Source organism: Tinamus guttatus, unplaced genomic scaffold (genome assembly GCF_059628265.1).
Source record: "Tinamus guttatus ecotype Peru unplaced genomic scaffold, ASM5962826v1 Tinamus_guttatus_pri_ptg000172l, whole genome shotgun sequence".
Lineage (NCBI taxonomy): Eukaryota > Metazoa > Chordata > Aves > Tinamiformes > Tinamidae > Tinamus > Tinamus guttatus.
The window spans coordinates 729,486-743,897 of record NW_028288706.1 but is presented as its reverse complement, the minus strand read 5'-3'; the positions used below and the strand labels follow the sequence as shown (position 1 = coordinate 743,897).

General features: G+C 51.2%; 1 protein-coding gene across 1 annotated transcript; it reads left to right on the top strand.

The window, feature by feature from the left end:
- Window positions 1-3,119: 3,119 nt before the first annotated feature.
- On the top strand, window positions 3,120-13,450 carry ATP6V0C (ATPase H+ transporting V0 subunit c). The gene is made up of 3 exons (XM_088523067.1): window positions 3,120-3,367; window positions 11,188-11,371; window positions 12,609-13,450. The coding sequence occupies exons 1-3, from the start codon at window positions 3,292-3,294 to the stop codon at window positions 12,811-12,813; spliced, it is 465 nt and encodes a 154-aa protein (XP_088379193.1). The 5' UTR covers window positions 3,120-3,291; the 3' UTR covers window positions 12,814-13,450.
- The last annotated feature ends 962 nt before the right edge of the window (window positions 13,451-14,412 follow it).

Here is a 14,412-nt window from a genome sequence, read left to right as displayed (position 1 = left end):
CTGAAACCATCCATGGCCACGTTCCAGTCATGACAGCTGTCCCACTGTGTCTCAGCAACTGCAGTGAGATCGTGGCCCTGCAGTCGCACACGCATCTCCAGTTCCCCTTGTTTATTCCCTGCGCTGCGTGTGTTTCCATAGGGGCATTTGAGTCGGGCACCCAGTGTGCCTCTTTCTAGCTGGGGCAGCTGGAACTTGACCATGTGGGCCTTCAGAAGATAAGCTTCCTGTAGGGCGGGTATTTGAACACGGACCTGGGAAAGTCTGCTTGTTTTGTCTGCTTTTATGTCAGTTTTAAAAATGTATTATCAGGGTGCAACAGTGGCCATCAATGCTCACTGCTTTTGCTCTGAAAGTTTAGGGAAGGCCTTTTGGTGAGGAGGACCTTGTGCAACCTTAAACAGGGGACTCTGAAAGGTCCACACCAGGAAGTGAATTTTGCACAATAATTCCTTTCCCAGTGGCCTCTTCGTGCAGCACAAGAGGAACAGAAACTCTTTGCTCCTACTGCCAAGGCTGGGCCTTTCCCGCATCCCCCTCCGTTGTTTTCCTGCTCGTTCCTGTTTGTGCTACTGTGATTGGAAAACAGCCAGTCACTGAGCTACATCCCTGTGCCAGCGGCTAGCTGAAAGTGCAAGAAAACACAGGGAAAGGTGTGGGAACCTGTGCTCTGGTGGGAGCAGCGGGATGCGCAGTGCCGGGCTCACGCTGCGCCGGGAAAACAGTGCGGGCCAAGGCCAGGCGGAGGGCAGCTGGGCGCTCAGATAAGTGAATGTGGAGTTTCCTCCTCTCGCAGGACTAACCAGTATCAGCACTGCCAGTTGCATCTGGTTTTGTAGGAGAGGGGCTGCCTGGCCCGAGGAGAGAGACACCTGACCTCTAACGCGGAAAAGACAGTTGTTCTTTCAGCTTTCCAAATGCCCCTCCTCTACATCACAACATGCTCCTGCATCCCCTCACTGGACCCTACAAGCGATGTCTAAAAAACCACAAGACCTGGGGCGAGCTGCAGTGAAAACCCCTTCCCCTGGGATGCAGCTATGGGAACTGGACTGGGATAAGCAAAGAGCTGGGGCCCCCGGCCAGCAGCAAGCTGGAAAAATGGGAATAGCAGGTACAACTGGTCAAATCGACTCCCGTGCAAAAAAGGTGGGAGCAATCTAGACCTATTTTGTCAAATTTCTTCGCACAGACAGAAATATATGTCTGCATGTGTGTTAATCAACCTGTGTGGAGATGTATGTGCCGGAGGAGGACGACAGCCTGAAGACAAGGAGCCTCTTCCCTGGCAGTGACTCTCCATCCAGCGCCGCTCCCAGGCTCTCCAGTGCCGGGAGGAGCCGGCCGGCGCCGCGGAGGGAGGCTGTCGGCTCCTGCCCGCTCCCTGCCAGCTTTTGGCACGAGATTCCTGCAGTTATCGCCAGGCTCCATGGTCAGCCCCAACCTCCCCTTGGAGGTCACGCTGCTCCGGGTGTCTCCGTAGGGGAGCCCAGTCCCTTCTGCTCCTCTTGCTGGGATAAGGGCAGATCCTCCTGCCAGGCGAGGGGGTCTGGGACAAGATCTCCCACACGGAGGTAACCGGTGCTGCTCCATGTGCACCAGGTTTTACACATGGAACTGTTGGTTATCGCTAATTCAAGAGCTGCATCTGGCAGCCAACTGAAATCATGGCGAAATTCCTGTAATCCCATGGGAAAATCACCAAAACCCTGAGAAATTCATGCCATTTTGATGCACCCATTTGATGGCAAAAAGCAGCAGTTTGTGCTGCATCAGACTGAGGCAGAAATCACCCAAGCAGGGAGAGCCACACGGCTTCCGCCAGTAACTATGGAAACTCAGAGCAAACCTGTGCTATTTTCAAGCACGGGCAGAAATTCCTGACGGAAGGTTTCTCCATAGGGCAGGAACACGCTGGATGGAAGGGGGATAGGATTGCATTGGTTAGGTTAGATTATGTTAGGTTAGATTAGATTCAGTTAATGCTGCTAATCCGCCTGCATGGAGACGTTTGGTGCGGAGCGGTGTCCCGGATGAAAGCGGAGTTAGTGCTCGGGATGGAAACCAGTTAATTAAGAGCTGAGCTGGGCAGGACAATCACGCACAGGGGACGTGGCACGGAGGCACAGGACGTGGCACAGGGACTTGGCATGGGGGACGTGGCATGGGGACATGGCATGGGGACATGTCACAGGGCACACAAGACCCAGGTACAAGGGGCATTGCACAGAGGACATGGCAGATGGCACAGCAAGGCATGGGGCCATGGCACAGCACACAGGACTTTGCGAGGGTGACATGGCACAGGGACGTGGCATAGAAGATGTGCCACATGGCACACATAGGACATGGCAGAGAGGATATGGCACAAAGGAGCTGGCATGGGGCACAGCACACAGGACATGGCACAGAGAGGCATGGGATATGGCATGAGGGACACAAGACATTGCATAGAGGACATGGCACAGGGAACATGGCAAAGGACAAGGCAAGGGGGACATGGCACAGGGGACAAGGGACAACAAGGGACATGACAGGACATGGCACAAGGGACAAGGCACAGGGTGACACAGGACATGGCACAAGGGACATGGCACAGGAGGACACAAGACACAGCACAGGGGGCACGGCACAAGGGACACAGGACAACATGCAGGACACGGCACAAGGGGACACAGGATATGGCACAATGGACACGGCGCAGGGGACACGGCACGGGGGACACGGCTCAGGGCCACTCGGCGGGGCGGGGCCAGCGGCGCCGCGGGGCGGGGCCTCGTCGCGACCCCGCCCCTTATGCTAATGAACGCTGAATCACGCTCGGCGCTACCGCCCGCCCCGGCGGCGCGACCGATCCACCTCAGCGGGGGCGGGGGGGAGCACAGCGGACTGAGCGCGCACTGCGCATGCGCCAGGCGGCAGCGCCGCGCTCCCCGCGGGGGGGCGGAGGCGGCCGTTGTCCCTGCGCCCCCCCCGGGGCTGCCCGCGCGTGGTAGAGGCCGGCGCCATTTTGTGCGGCGGCGGCCGTATTTAGGGCGCGCGGGGCGGGCGCGCCGCTCACTCGCCAGGACGCAGCCGCAGCAGCGCCTCCCCCGCCGCGGCCCCCGCCCTGCCGCCTCCGCCATCTTGTCGCCGAGCCGTGCCCGAGCAGGAGCCGGAGCGCCGAGGCAGGCGGCGGCGGCGGGTCTCGCTCTTTCCTTCGCCCGCTCCTCGCCCCATCTCGACTCTTGCCGCCGCGGCGCCGGCCGCGCGCAGCGCAGTGCAGCGCTCCCGTCCCCGCCGCCCGCAGCCATGTCGTCGAGCAGCACCCCCGAGTACGCCTCCTTCTTCGGCGTCATGGGCGCCTCGGCCGCCATGGTCTTCAGCGGTGAGAGCCCCCCCGCGGCGCGGCACCAGGGTGGAGGCCGTCGGCGGTCGGCGCTGCGCTGACAGCAGCCCCCACCCCAGGGCGGGGGGCGCGCAGGGCTGGGACCCAATGGGGTGTTGATTTTTTTTTTTTTTTTTTTTTTTGAAGGCCGGGTTTTCTTGAGCACCGGGGCTGGCGGCAGCGCGCTGTCCATGGCGGCCCTGGCTGGGTGCCGCTGGGGTGGGGGGAGGTCCCCGCTGTGCCGCCCTCCCCGTGGCGGCCTCGGGCGAGCCTGGGGCTCCGTGACACGGCCGAGGCACCGCGGGCCCCCCCGCCGCATCCGGGCCAGCGGGGCGGCGAGGGGCGCGCCGTGACGTCACCGCGCCGCGGCCGTCGGGGCCCGGCGCTCACGTGACTGCGGGGCCCTGCGCCGCCCCGGGGCCCCGCGGCGCCGCCGCGACCTTGGGCGCCCCCCTCGGCGCCGCCGCTCGGGACGGAGCCCGGCGGCCGCCCCGGGCGGGCCGAGCGCGCCCATCCCGCGGCCGCTGCGCTGGGCGTAGCTCCTCTCCACACGCCCTCGCTGTATATGGGGCAGCGGCGTTTTTAACAGGAATGCCGTTAGTCTCCAGGCATGCTTGGCCACTTTCTGCTAATACTGAAGCCTAAATGTGGCAATTAATTGTAGGAGTGAAGGCAGCTTTAGAGAGCTTAGTGTTATTAAAGTGGGCAGGTTTTCTTTTGGTATCTTAAGTGAGAGTTTCACCAAATATCACAAATCAGCCTGTGCATTTAAGTGCATGCATGTACACTGGCCTGTTGTCTGCTCCTCTGGTACCTCTTTTAATTCCTGAGTAAGGACCCAAGCCACACAGCAGTTATGGCTGGAGTTGTGTGTCTGCTGATGTACAGGGGCTGCAAGGGTAATATTGTGGGAGATGCTCTTGCTGGATGAGTATTTCACATTGAATATGGGTTGTAGGCTACATTTAAAAACAGCAGCTGAGGGGGAACCGTCCAGCCCTGCTGGTGCTGGCAGAGGGCTCTCTAGCTGTTTTGTGCCAGGTACATCTGTGGCTTCCCCTTCAGGCCTCGCTTGCTGCGTTTCCTCCTGCTGTGCTCATGGCAGTTAGTGGCCACCTCCTTTGAACCCCAAGCCTCAGGATGGGCAAGTCAGGAGCTTCTTAAGACAGAATATCAGGAAAGTGGTGGAAGCTGCTCCAGTCTGAGGAACCATTGACTTCAGCCGCTTGGCCAGTGATAGCAAAGGAGGAACAGGCAAGACCTAGTGGCAGTTTGGAGAAACAAGGAAATTGGATTGGTAGATCCTAGACTTTTGCAATAGTGATTAATGTCTTAAATACTGGGCTTTAAGCAAGTTGTTCTTGAGTTATTTGTCCACAATTGAAGATGGGAGCAAAAGAATAGAATTGTATGATTTAAAAAAAAAAATCTTTAATTCTGAGTTGTTCTACTAAAGCTTCGGGGCGAGGGATACAAGGTTGTACTAACCTTTAGTAAGACTTCAAAGTATCTCTAAAGTGGAACTGAAGTGTTCCCTAGAAACAGGAGGTTTCATTATTTTGTGGAATTGTAAATTAGAGAATGAGACTTTGCATTGGGTAGCTCCCAATGGGTGATTGCTGATGCATCTTGGCTGTTGCAGTGCTGTGGGTGTGTGTGGCTGGTCCTTGATGTGGGCTCTTGGTGACATGTGGTCTGATGCACCAAGCTAGAGTTGCAGGGCCCTAACACATGATGAAGAGTGTGGTCACCTGATCAAGTCTAGATAGGTATAGATAGTGCTAATTTTGAATTAATTTCTTAATTCTGGCTCCTACTGAGTTGTGTGTCTAATATCTCAAGATGTAGAAGGCAGCGCTGCAGAGGTGTTGTACAGGATAAGCTAATACTTGCAGCACTATTCAGCTTTCCAAATTGGGAAGCAGCACTGCAGCATGTTCTGGTGTTAATTGAACATTAATTGTTTCAGCAAGCTGATTTAGAATCAAGGGGCTTAGAAGGCAGCCTCTATAAGCTATGTAAAGCTACCAAAAATGTCCCAGATCAGTGTTAATTGGTGCAGTAGTCATGTATGACTCATGCTGTATCTAAAGCACAGATTTGTGCAGAGCTGCTATTTTGGAGACCTGTTTCCAGTAAACACATTCAGGTTCTATACTGTCCAGGCTAGTTTGGTGTGAAAACAAGCAGCTTTATGCAGTTCTGTTTGGTGTCGGAACATGAACTGCTGATAGTAAGCAGATAGGGAAACTTGTTGTGCTGGGGCAGCGCTGGTGGCAGCGTGAGACACAGCAGCTTCCTGCGACCTTGTCTGCCTTGTTGACCTGCCTGCTCCTGGGGTGCTCGCAGCCTGCTCTGGTGGCGAAGGTCCCTTGATTTCCTCCGTGTAAAACACATGGCTGGCACAGGGTCAGGTGCTGGTGAGTGATCAGATTATACAGGGATTTCCGTGTGACTCCTGTGTGCCCCAAATGGAAAAGCAGAGTATTGGGCAAAGCTTTGGTGCTAGAAGATTCTTTCCCTAGGAAAGCAGCAAGTGTCGCAGGCTTATCCTGCTCTTGTCCTTGCATTTTAGTGTTTCTGCAAATTAAACCTTGTGTGGGGGATGCATGACATTCAGTGCTGCTGATACTGCTACAGCATCGCACATCTGGAAGGTTGCTAATGAAGAGCTCTAGCCAGCAGCTTTAAGGCTAGTCCTGTGCTCTACTTATTGTTGCTGCAGAGCTAGTAAGAAAATGCCATTTTTGTCAAATAAGGCAATCATGAAGCAGCTGGTTAGCTGTTGAGTGACCTGCATGGGGGAACTTCTTGACTCGGAACTAGCTTCATGCATGGCCTGAACCTCATCTAGCTTCATCTAGCTTCATGCATGGCCTGAACCTCAGTCTGATTTTTTAATATACCTGTGAAAACAACTTGTACATTTGCAGGCAAATTATGTCTATGCTTCCTGAAATGTTGCAATTCCTTGGGTCTTCTCTGGGAGAAGGGAGCTGATGACTTACATGAAGACTTTCAGACCTTATCTGAAGAGAAGACTATGGGTTCCTTAGCTATAACTTGAAGCGGGGGGAAAATGAAGTTCAAAGTAAAGTGCAAATGAAGATGCCATTTTGTGTTCCAGAATCACTAGAGAAGACTTGGAAGGTGGTGTGGTGTGAGCAGGAGTAGTTGCATAGGAAAGAGAATTGGTGCATCAAAGCTTGGAACTGCCAAACTCTGAAGCAGAAAGACTAGCATAAACCAGATTTTACTGCAAGCAGGTAAAATATTGTACATCAGAGAAGTATTATAAGAGAAGTAAGCTGTATTTCCACAGCTTAGATAAGGGAAGACATTAAGGGTCTCCTTTCCACTCAGTAACCAGTGCTCGGAACAGCTGAAATCCAGATTCAGCATCAAAATAGAAACAATTTTGACCCTTGGCTCTGCAGAACCTGGCTCAAGTGGTTCATGCTGCTGCTTGTCCTGGGGCTGCCTTCCTGGGTGCTTGGTAGGGCTCCTGCCTCACCCTGAAGTCGCTGCAGACTGCAGCATTTGCAGGAAGAAGCAGTGAAGATGAGCACCAGCTGCCTCAGGCCTAATCATACCTGCCCAGAGCCTGAGGCGTTTGGGCTGATGGTCACAGGCCTAAAAAACTTGTATTTGGCCTGAGCAAACGGATCGGTGATGCTTGAGACGCGCAGCTCCAGAAGTGCCTGCTTCCATGTGCCCTGCTGTCACCACAAAACATGGGGTGCAACCTGCTGAGCTTGCTGGGCCCTCTTCAAAAAGTGAAGCTGGTGCGTGCAGGGCCTCAAACTGGGCTAGTCTGGCTAGTCCACTGGGTGCCCTGTGAGATGACCTTGACCTCTGTGTGTCAGAAATGGGCCCTTCTGTCTGCAAATGACCTTGGCTAGTGGTGCAGGCTGGATGGGTGAAATGGACTCCGGCAGCAGCTTGAAATAACAGCTCTGCTAGTCCATGTCTGGAGCATACAGACCCCCAGCATAAGAAATGTCACCTTTCAGCTCAGAGCAGTTTGTATGGTAAAGAAAGTGTCAGGCCCTCCTTTCTCAGATTTATTGAACAGGAGTAAATTGCCCCTTAGCCTTGCTGACTAACTCTTAATGCTGTACCCTCAATGTCCTAGGTCTGCCTGAAATCTCCACACCCTCTGGAGTTAGGGACTGTGTGTTTTTATTCTTCCTTAGTCCTACAAGAGGTGACTCGCTAAAGAGCCACTCTGCAGGACACTATGTGCTTATCTGTTTACTCCCCACAGTTACCAGTGGGGAACAAGCTCAAGTTTTCAGTGTAATTTGAATTTGCCTGGGCTGCAGATACGCCACTGATGTGGCCACCTCTTTTATATGGTGCTGAAACTGTACACAGCAACAGGGTTTTATGGGCTCTTCGTGTGGCTGCTCATTGTAATTGGAGATATGGCTGTGCTCATGTTCAGACTGGCTGAGTCTCAGTGGGAGGAAGCCTGTTCCTTTGAAAACACCCCAGCTCCCAGCATGGCAAAGCAAGAAGTGTGCTTGACCTGGATGCAGTCTCTGTAGAGCTCTGCACCTCCTGGTCAAGAACAAAGTCTAGCAGGACTTCAGGGGAACTGGTGCCTCTGCTGGGTTTGGGAGAAGCCTCCTTCCTGCTGTATGGGGCAGCCTGTCTGGTACAGGATTAATCAAGGCCCCAGGTACAAGTCCTCATCTGAGAAACAGCAGAAGTCAGAAGCACTATGATAGTAACCCGTGATACGTCAATGGAAAGCCTGGCTGTTATTGCTGACTTGCTTCCTAATGCAAGGAAGTGCTGTTTATTAGTGTTCTGGAATCTCTGCTCTGTCCATGCTATGGGTCCCACCGCAGTGACGTGGGTTCTGCTCGGCAGGCCCTGGCTGTGCTGGGGCAGGCCCTGCTGCCTGGCTGAGCACAGCGGGGTGCTTCAGCTGAGCCTGGAGGAAGTGGGATCTGTGCAAATGCTCCTTTGACTTGAAAGCTGTTGATAACATAACCACTATTGAGCAGCTGCAGTCCTGGTGTGCGGCAATGAATACCTCTTGTTCCTGCTTTCAATCTTTGCCATACAGCTTTTCAAACCCTATTTACCAAGAAGCTGTGTCCTTATCTCCTAACTCAATGGTATCTTAAATACAGAATATATGTGAGGCTCTGTGCTTCAAACATTCCCAGTTGTCAAGAGGTACATGACAATGATCTCAGTGCTAAGTGTGACCTGCAGGTGAAGAGCTGTGATGCTTTATGGCTGTGTCCTGCTAGGAGATGGACATGGTTTGGGCCAGCTGGAATGCAGTCTGCAGTGTTGCCTGGGGTGCAGGAACTGCTTCTCAGTTTAGTGAAGCGCAGTGGAGCCGGCTGTCCTGGAGGAGATGCAGAGATGCAGTTGCAGGAACTCCAGGGTGAGCTGCCCATCAGGAGGCTACTGCAAGTCTCCCCTGGGGACAGAGGTGTCAGGCCCCACTGGGGCTTGTTCTTCCAGGGTCTGTGACTTTCCCTTGCCCCCAGTAGTGCAATCGCACTGGGGCTACCTAAAACTGTGGCAACGAGCTGTCCCAGAGCCAAGATGAGAAGTGTGGATAGCTCATGCTCAGATGCAAGCATCTGTGTGTGCCTTAGAGCAGAGCAACTGTGAAGTCACAAACCTGCCCTGATCTTCCCTTCCGCGGAAGCAGACTGGCTTTCTGTAAGTGCTGTTACAAAATCGGCTTCTGTAAGTCATCCCCCTATTAATTGCAACATGTTTGACTTCAGGCTTGGGGAAGCTACTGACTGCACTAGCGTTGAACGGTGAACTTCTCCCTCAAAGCATCTGCTTTCCTGCAGAGGATTGCAAAAGATTCTGGACAGAAAGAAATAGCTTGTGTGAAATGCTGCAGCCAGTCTATAAGTAGGTCATCTGCCTCTTGAATCCACATTCTTTGTGTCTCTGAAAGATATTCCAGCCAGAAGAGAAAGCTCCAAATTCAAGCAGGATACAGGGTGATTTCTGTTGTCTTAAATCTCCCAAGGGAAAGGCACTTCCCTGTTGCCACTGGTTTTGCTGGGCTGAGACTGTGCGCTGGTTCCCAGGCTCATAGCTTAAATCTTCAAGTAAAATCTGTTTCCTGCTCTTGGTTCTGATGTGCAGATATAAAGAGTTGCTCAGTGGTGGTTTAGAAGTGAGTCTGTCTCAGTGGTGACTGCCTGTTGACTGCAGAAGAACCAGTCTGCAGGAGGCTGTTAATACAGGAGTGATCTGTAGGTGAGTGAGTCTCTACAACTGAAACTAAACCTCCTCTTGATGGTCATCTTTGTGTTAGTACTGTGAACTTGATTAATTGTCTGAAGATTTAGTGCAAAACCAGGAGTACTACTCAGTTCCTGACTGCTTAAGGATAGAATCTTATGTAGATGCTGAATGTGGAGTGGGAAACCGTATATTGCAAACCCCATGAATACCTTCCAGCAACTCTTCTGCCCAAGCTGCGGCATTCCCCGTATGGATACCAGTGTGAGAGGAACGAATAAAGCCCCACTGTGGAACAGGCAGAGCTCCCTTTTAGAGATGGGCTGAACAAACTTGGGCATAGCAAATCTGAGGAGTGAAGTGACTTCCGATAGCCTTTTAGAGCAGCTTCATGCTGGTTAAACAGGACTCACACCTTTGAATATCCACCTGAAGGTGTCTGAGGAGGAGCTTCCCTCTCCAAACAGCTGACTATGCTGTTCCAAGTCATGGCTGTTAACCAATGCATCTCAGTGCTGATGAGTGCAATCCCGTGTTCCAGCCCAGATGGCTGGGGAATGTCCAGTTCCAGGGTAAATTTCAAAGGACAGGGTCTTCCCAAGTATTTCAGAATCAAAGCATGAAGCATTTGTTGAAGCTTTTGTGAGATTAATGCACATTTTCAAGGCAGAAGGTACTTTGGGGTAGGACTGTAGGTCTCAAATCCAGCAGACCTCCCTTGGAGGTAACAAGCTTGTGTTCTGGTTTGCAAACCTGGCTTTGGGCTCATGGCTTGATCTTGGTGTGCTGGGGCAATGCAGCTGGGTGGGTGATCGTGTACCTGAGTGGAGCTCAGGAACAAGGTGGCTCTGCCTACAAGCTCTGACTCTGGTTCCAGGAGTTGGATGATCAGATGATTGGCGTCAAGTCCTTTACAAGTAGATATTAGCTAAATGATCCTTTCAGCAAGGAAGGAAGTGTGGCTCCCTGCTGTCTTGGATGCTTGATACGACTGAAAGTGTCTTTTACTGCAGCCCAATCCTTGGGCCACATAGGCTTTGTAATGAAAGAAGCCTTGAAGGACACTGATGGGAAACAACTTGTTGGGTTGAGTTCTTGAATGTGCTCATGTTTAAGTGGTTTAAAGCTCAGTGACTGTAAGAAATGTAGTTTTTGTTCATGTTATGTCCTGCTGCATTAACCAGGCATGTCCTGCTGCTGCATTTCTGCCACAGTTCAGCTGAACAGCTGCTCCTGGAAGGGCTTCCTGAGGACACGAACTCTGAAGTAGCAAGATCAGGTTTAGGCCCTAAGCACTGGTCTCTAGGGAATGGATTCCCTGCATATGAAGCTAACCAGGTTGGAGAAAGTGTTTTATCACAGAGCAGGAGAGCTGCTCTTCTCCTTAGTTCTAGACTGAAACTAGATAAGTTATAAGTTACTCCCCATCCTTCTGGAAATATTCCTGGCAGACAAATCAAGTAGTCAAGTGACCATGTTAGATTTGCATGACTCTTCCCTGGGCTGACTCAGCACTTCCAGCACTGTGGTCTAAGGAAAGAGATGGTGTTTGGGAACAGGTTTAACATGACTTTTTTCTCTTCCAGCCTTGGGAGCTGCTTATGGAACAGCAAAGAGTGGCACAGGTATCGCAGCCATGTCTGTCATGAGGCCTGAGCTGATCATGAAGTCAATCATCCCTGTCGTCATGGCGGGTATTATAGCCATCTATGGCTTGGTAGTGGCAGTCCTCATTGCCAACGCACTCTCTTCTTCCATCACGCTATTCAAGTAAGTTGGTGCTGTCCCCCTTGGGTCCATCTATGCTTGTGAGTCACAGCTTTGTTGTTCCCAAATGTGGGGGTGTCACCACTGGCAATGCCAAAATGCAGTGTAAAGGCTAATAAGCCTGAGCGGGGCTGCAGGCATGGGCTGGATTTCAGCTGTCCTGCCTCATGCCTTGCCTTCAGTGGCAGCTCACAAGCTGGACATGGTGTTGCTGGAGGTAGTGCAGAAGCTACAATTTGCAAGAAACAGTGTTCAGAGTCCTAGGATAGGAAGTGAAGGTTGTTTCATGGAGCTAGATTCTAGACCTGGAATACATATGTCTTCCAAGGAGTTACTAAGTGGCTCTGCTGTTGCCTGGGAGATGCATGTGAATAATTAATACTGTTCACTACTTTATGTGCTGGTAAGCCAATCCTCAAGCTAGACACGGTGGTTCTACTCCTGCTACAGCCTGAAACTTAATCTACCTTTGGCTTTTTGGAGTAGCTGGGAGAGGCTTGAACCTTGTTAGGGTAACATGACACAATGTCGTCTCTACGATGTCTAACAGGGTAGATGCCTGTGCCGTTGTGCAAGCTCTAACTCATGAGCCTTATGTTAGGCCTGGTCAGATTTGGCCTTGATATGAGAAACAGCAGGTTCATGTTATTTCTTGGTTACCAGATGGTCAAATAGCGATAGGAACTGCTCCTCAGGCACCCCAGTCTGGAAAAATGGGCCACTTGCTACTGACATGAGTGCATCTGGTTCATGTGCAACTTTCCTGCATTGCAGTGTGTTAATTATCCAGATGTGCCATGATACAGTAAGGTGGCTAAAGGCAGGAAAGAAGCAGCTGGCAGGCTACCCAGTGGTGTGGGAGGGGCACTGCTGTAGGTGGCCCCTGTGGCCGGAATATCTGCAGCTTCAGTAGGATGTGGAGCCTGGTGCTGACCAAAGCGGCTGCCGGCAGCCCCGAGGGCTGTGCAGACTTGTAGGCCCAGTGCCCGAGCGTAGCTCATGTGGTGTCATTGAACATCAGCTGATCTGGGTCTTGCAAAGCTCCTGATCCTTGAAGCATGTGCTCCTTCAGAGGTCTGGCTGCAGGACCTGGAACTCCTCACCTAAGAGTATGGGAGGCTCCCTTTAAATGCTTTTAATTCTTAAATTTGCTTTGGGAGAGCAAAGAACTGCCTAGTCTGCAGGTAAAGGGCTGGGTTTGCTGCTTGCCACTGAAACTTCTCTCATCTCTGTCCCACAGGAGCTTTCTTCAGCTGGGTGCTGGCTTGAGTGTGGGCCTCAGTGGCCTGGCTGCTGGCTTTGCCATCGGCATCGTGGGCGATGCAGGTGTACGGGGAACAGCACAGCAGCCCCGGTTATTTGTGGGCATGATCCTCATCTTGATCTTCGCTGAAGTTTTGGGTCTCTATGGCCTCATTGTTGCCCTTATCCTCTCTACAAAGTAAATGTCACACTATGATGTAAAGAGATATAACAAATCTACATTTTAAAAAAAGCTCCAGAATGAAAATGGTCTCTCCAATGTGTACAGTTGTCCCAATTTGGTAGTTGATCTCTTGTAAATGCGCAACGTATGTTAGTGACTTGTCTGTCCTGTGTATACTTCAATATTAAATTGGATGGGCTGCTCCAAGCCTCCTGCGTGGCTTGGGGTGGCCTGTGTGCAATTTTCCACCCATTTGCTGTTAGTACTTTATGTATAAATATGAACTAGATGTGTAATTTTCTCTTCACTGGATGTTTATTTATAAAAGACTTGACATGTTCATACACCCATGGAGCAAGGTTTTTCAATTTCCCATGCTATATATATTAATCTTATATATAGGTAGATTATTACACTGTGGGGTCAATTGTAAGTGCAGAGAATTCCTTGGATGTAATTTTGATTCTAAAAGATTGCTGTAGTGTCCTGGTATTGGAATATGAGAATTGTCGTGTTATATTACAGCAATTGTCAGAAACACTCTTGTGTTTCCAGTAGTAAAAGCGTATGCTCCGGCATCAAAGTCGTGCATCCAGTGTTGGGTTACAAAGTTATACAACGTTTCCAAATAAAACTTCCTCACTACATTGCTGTAACAGACTCCTGTGGCTTAATTTTGGGCAGGAAGGGGAAAAGTTCTCTTAAGGAGGGAGGTAGATTCTTGAAGTAAAGGTCTGGAAGAGTCTCATCCTGTAAGTAAAGGCTCATGTGACCTTTCTCCTGGGCAGAGAACAAGGGTGCTCCCAGCAGCTGCCTGGGAGGAACAGCCATGGTGGCTGCTGCTCAGGCACAACCTGACAATCGTGTCTCTTCCCCTAGTGTCACATGCTGCTTCCATGGAGCAGGGTGGTCAGGGACAAGGATGTAGTCTTAGCAGAAGCTGTCAGAAGTGCTTTAGGCAGTGCAAAAACCCCATCTTATTCAAAAGTGCTGGTTGCCAGTGCTGGTTACCACTAAGATACCTCAATAACTGTCTTTTCTCTGAAGATAAATTAATTTTAGCTAATCAACTCATAAGGGGGAAATTATACATGGTAAGAACTTGTATCACCTTCATGGTGTGATGTAGAGTGGTGCACTCTGTTCTGTCTGGGCCTTGCCCATCATGCCTGGACTGCTGCCACCTGTGGTATCTTGCTGTTCAAGTCAAGCTGGGGCATCTGCAGGGATCTGTTACAACCCCTCTCAGCTGTGCTGAGAGCATGGGGCTGGCAGCAGTGGTGTAGGTTTATTCTATGAATGCACTTAATGTGAACACCTCTGCAGGAAGGGAGCAAGTATCTGTGTTGTAAAGGATTGTGGCCCAAGGCACAGCATCAATGTGGTAGAAGCACCTGCACCTCCCATGTAGCTGGTCTGCAGAACAGGGAGCAGTCAGGATGGTTATGAGCAAGTTCTAGCAGTGGTTTTCATCACAGCTTCCATAAAAGTACAGTTTTATGGGTTGGTTCACTCTGTTTTCTAAAACCTGACCTGTCTGAACTCATTTAACAGACTGCTTGGCTTTGTAGGGGGGTACCCTGCAAGTCTTACATTTTAGAGTGACTTGGGAGCACTT